Here is a 4,482-nt window from a genome sequence, read left to right on the forward strand (position 1 = left end):
GCAGTACTTGGGGAAAAGACAAAGAAACGCTCATTACCACATACAAAGCAATTGGCCAGCCGATTGCATGCTACGCGTCCCCTATACGATCACCAATCCTAAAAATTACCCACTGGAAGAAGCTACATGCCTGCCAAAATTCTGCTCTCAGAACCGCCACATTAAAAAAAAAAACAGTTTCTGTATTGGGTCATGAAGCATATTTTCATAAAAAATTAGTTAACATAACAAATAAACTCGAAGCTCGTGTTGAGAGGGTTTCGGAAAATTTATTTGTTTTTTTTATCCTTACAAAAACAAATAGTTTTTTTAGTGTAACTTTTTTATTTAACATCCGATTGATATGGCAAAACGTTTACCTTGAGAGCCAATTTCGGTAATAGTCTAGTTGAGGGGTCGACTGCTAATACGCAACCAAAAATATCGAGAGAGGTGTCAATCTACGCGTCTTGATATCAGTATTAATAATCCGAAGGCGGAAAATAAAAATATTAACTCGTTCAAAAAGACCCTCGGGTACCTCCGAAAACTGGGGTCGGATCCATTGTATTTTTGCGCAGAACACCTTTCTGCGTTGGCGGCCTTCGGCCGCACTTATAAAAAATAACCCTGGGCTACGCCATGCCAAGTCCGGGTGTGTGGTATAACCGTGGCTACCGCCACGGTGATGCACAATTTTTTTTGGTGGGTACAACACAACAACAACCTCATGAAAATCGCCAACTTCAACTGCAAATATCTCCGGACAGAGATAAAATTTTTCCGCCTTCGGATTATTGTTCCCGAGATTAATACGCGTCTTTTGACACCTCTCTCGCTATTTTTGGTAGCGTATTAGCAGTCGACCCCTCAACTAGACTATTACTCCAATTTTTTCTAATGTCCTTTTGAGCTCGGAAGTCATTTTCACATAGTTGTGTCAGCTACCGAGTTGTAGGCCCTTAAAATATTATTTTTCTCTCATCAAACAGAGGTATAAAAATATTCACCAAACATAAAAAATATTGGAACTTCTTTGTTTAAAAACTTTGTCAAATAATTCAAAAATAACATTGCCATGAATTTCAAAGCACTTTAATTTGACGAAAAAAAAGAATATTTTAAGGAACAACCCGGTCTATTGCACACTTGCTTCTAAACTACCAAAATGAGTCATGTAGTATTGTTCTGTTGTATTGCCAGGCAACTTCGCCATGAGGTGTCATGAAGTACTCCATAAATTATTCACGCACATTTACTGCATTGCTTGCTGGCCTACCTAAAGTACTGCTTGGCCGAATTGATGGGAGCATTCTGCTTTCTCCAAGCTCCATTCGCCAATTACCTTGAACAGCAACACCATTTGTCTCACTATCTACGTCAGATGTTCTCATATATACTGATTTGCGGCTTAAAAGAAAATTGTGTAGGACGCAAATGGCCAGAACAATAGCTTTCGCGTATACTGGTTTCACGTCCATTGGCCTTCTCAGAATTCGGTACCGCGATGCACATATTCCGAACACATTTTCAACTACATTTCTGGCTCGAGATAGCCTATAGTTGAAAATTTTGTGCGACATAACTTGTTCACGATAACAAAAAGGTTTCATTATGTACGTTTTCAAAGGAAAAGCGTCGTCAGCAACAATGACAAAAGGCATTTCATTTCCTTCATGTGGAAGTGGCTTCGGTGGTGGAAAATTAATTGCATTTTCAGCAAGTGCAGTAGAAAGTGGACATCTGTGTATTTTGGAATAAGAGTTAATGATTATTTACACTAAATTTCAAGATTTTGTAGCAGAATTACCTTCCAAATACACCACCATCAGATTCACGGCCATATGCTCCAATTTCTACAAACAAGAATTTGTAGTCGGCGTCCACTAGAGCCATGAGAACAATGCTGTTGAATTTTTTATAATTGAAGTACTCAGAGCCGCAGTTTGCAGGTGCCTGAATAGCTACATGCTTCCCATCAAGTGCCCCACAGCAATTAGTGAAATTCCACCGCTGTTCAAAACGTTGAGCAATTTCTGTCCATTCTTCATGACTGCTGGGAACCTTGAAGAAATATAACCACCATTACTATATGTGTAGATTTCTGACTGATTAAAGAAATCACATGAATACTCACTTCTAAAAAATCGTCTTTCAAAGCTTCATAAATAGCACGACATGTCTCACGTATTGCATGACAGATGGTAGTTTTTCCCAACAGGAAAACAGTCATCAGGCTGGAAAAGCTATCTCCTGTTGCCAAGTAACGTAAAGTTACTGCCAACATTTCCCCTACCGAGATGGCACCCCGGAACTTCGTATTAGATTTGTAAACGTATGGGGTTATGCGCTCCACAAGAAAGTCAAAGTCCTCCAGAGTCATCCTCAAAAAATGTTTACACCATTTTGGATCTAGCACGAACAGCTTAGAACGCAGTGTAGCGTAGAGCCCACATGTTCCTCTATCCCAAAGCCCTGGCCTAACCCACCACTGCTTCCGCTTCCTTAGCTGGTGCCGCTTTCTTCTCCATGCCCTTAGGCTTGTCACAAAACAAAGAGTCGCAGCAGCTATCGCCAATTGTTCATTTTTCAGCATTTTTTTGTTAAAATTAATTATTTGATCGACTTTTACAGAATTTAATTCACTCTCGCACTTCTACTTTTATTTTTGTCTTTTGTTCAAAAGAATGCAACAGCTGATGGGCTGTCAAAAATATTTACTTAACGTTTGACATCAGTGGTGAAACCTGGATGTCAATCGACTGACACCAGAATTTGATGACAGTCTTTAACACACACTGCTATATCGACTTCATGCCAGTTTTTTATATGTAATGAAAACACATTTGACACCAAATCGCCATGGTGACAGTTAATTCAGTATTTGATGTCAGAGATTTTGACATAATGAAAACCAGCCTTAAGTCAAATTTGTCTTGAATATTTTTTTGAACTGTTTTGTCTATAAAAATTAGTATACAGCTTGCTATTTCTCCAACTCCTCGTTTGCCCTCGCCCTCGTGCCATAGATAGCGTTCTGTATTTGGTAAAAGTCTAGTTGAGGGTTCGACTGCTAATACGCGACGCCATTTATTACACCCCGCTTACAGTATGCGCTTTAAAAACAAGTTCCACAAATATACCACGGAATCTTACCTCATGTCTACACTCACCATCGTCATTCCGTTTTTTGTTATTTTTACGTAAAACTACTAAAGGATCACGAAAAATATTGAAAAGGCAACGCAAGATCGAATAGTAATGCTGAAAACATCTATTTTTAACATCCTCAAGGAAAAATTTGTATAAGGTATTTTTTTAACCGGCTTTAGGTCCAATTTTTAGTATTGAAACACCAAACATTTTTTCTCTTCTTTAGTTTACCAATATGTTTCGGTTACACACGGTAACCGTCTTCAGGGCTCTGAACTATAAAAAAATTACAGAAACATAAAATAAAAATACAATTTACATAAAAAATTAAACAAACATGAGCATTTCTCTATATACATTATTTTACACGTCTTCGCTGTTTAACGTGGAGTTAGTCACTGTCCGCATATTGTTTATCAAGTGTTTGTAATAGCTCGCCCAGTTATCAATGTCCGTTTTGTAATTCATTCGTATGTTAGTCGGTGTGTTTAAAATATGAAGTAATTCTAAAGTCAATCTCTTATTATATTGTTTCTCTTCCTGAAGTATTGTTGTTTGGTTAAAGTTCGGAGAGTGGTTTTTCGTCGTACAGTGTGTCATAAGTGCTGTTTTATGGTGAGTTATTTCGTGGCAATGTTTAAAGTCTGATTTATGTTGGGCTAGTCGAGTTTTTAATTTGGCTTTGGTTGTTCCCACATATATATTATTACATGATTCCATGTCATTTCCATTACATGGTATTTTATATATCACATTGCTTCTATCCGCCTGAGGTACCTTAGATTTTGTTCTGTTGAATACATTTTTTAATGTGTTAATTGGCTTGTGCGCTATTCTAACTTTTTCTTCATTGTAACAATTCGAGTTTGCTAAGCGCTCTGATAAATTTGGTACATACGATAATGATTTGAAAACTTCAGGTTTTTGTGATTCCCGTTGACTAGCTTGTGATGTACATCTTTTAATTAGGGTATTTGTAATATTTTCAGGAAAACCTTGACTTTTTAATAATACTTTTGCTTCTTCTTTGATCTCTTCGTGGTAAGCGTCATCTGATATATTTAGCATACGTCGTATACAGTCCACTGCTGTATTCATTATCATCGTCTTTGGGTGTTTCGAATGAAAGTTAATGATTCGTCCTGTAGATGTGGTTTTCTTATACCACTTTAACTTCAATTGGTTGCCTCGTCGAATAATAATTGAGTCAAGATATGGCAATTTTCCGTCGTCTTCGAGTTCCGTTGTGAACTTTATATGTTTGAATTTAATGCGTCAAGTGTGTTTTGTACCTCATCTTCATTTATTATGACGAATAGATCGTCCACGTACTTTGTGACTAATCTTGGT

General features: G+C 37.5%; 1 protein-coding gene across 1 annotated transcript; it reads right to left on the bottom strand.

Annotated features, from left to right (window-relative positions):
* Positions 1-1,220: 1,220 nt before the first annotated feature.
* On the bottom strand, positions 1,221-2,236 carry LOC137237931 (uncharacterized). The gene is made up of 3 exons (XM_067762313.1): positions 2,117-2,236; positions 1,790-2,043; positions 1,221-1,722 (listed from the first exon to the last, which is right to left on the bottom strand). Exons 1-3 carry the CDS (start codon positions 2,210-2,212, stop codon positions 1,221-1,223), a joined length of 852 nt encoding a protein of 283 aa, XP_067618414.1. The 5' UTR covers positions 2,213-2,236.
* Positions 2,237-4,482: the final 2,246 nt, after the last annotated feature.

This window comes from Eurosta solidaginis, chromosome 1 (genome assembly GCF_040869045.1).
Source record: "Eurosta solidaginis isolate ZX-2024a chromosome 1, ASM4086904v1, whole genome shotgun sequence".
NCBI lineage: Eukaryota > Metazoa > Arthropoda > Insecta > Diptera > Tephritidae > Eurosta > Eurosta solidaginis.

Bases quoted from the DNA above. Each gene is read 5' to 3' on its own strand.
- LOC137237931 (XM_067762313.1), bottom strand. From the start codon at position 2,212: ATGACTGTTTTCCTGTTGGGAAAAACTACCATCTGTCATGCAATACGT. The intron at 2,044-2,116 runs GTGAGTATTCAT...TATTTCTTCAAG, and splicing joins TGAAAGACGATTTTTTAGAA to GTTCCCAGCAGTCATGAAGA. The intron at 1,723-1,789 runs GTAATTCTGCTA...CAAAATACACAG, and splicing joins GATGGTGGTGTATTTGGAAG to ATGTCCACTTTCTACTGCAC.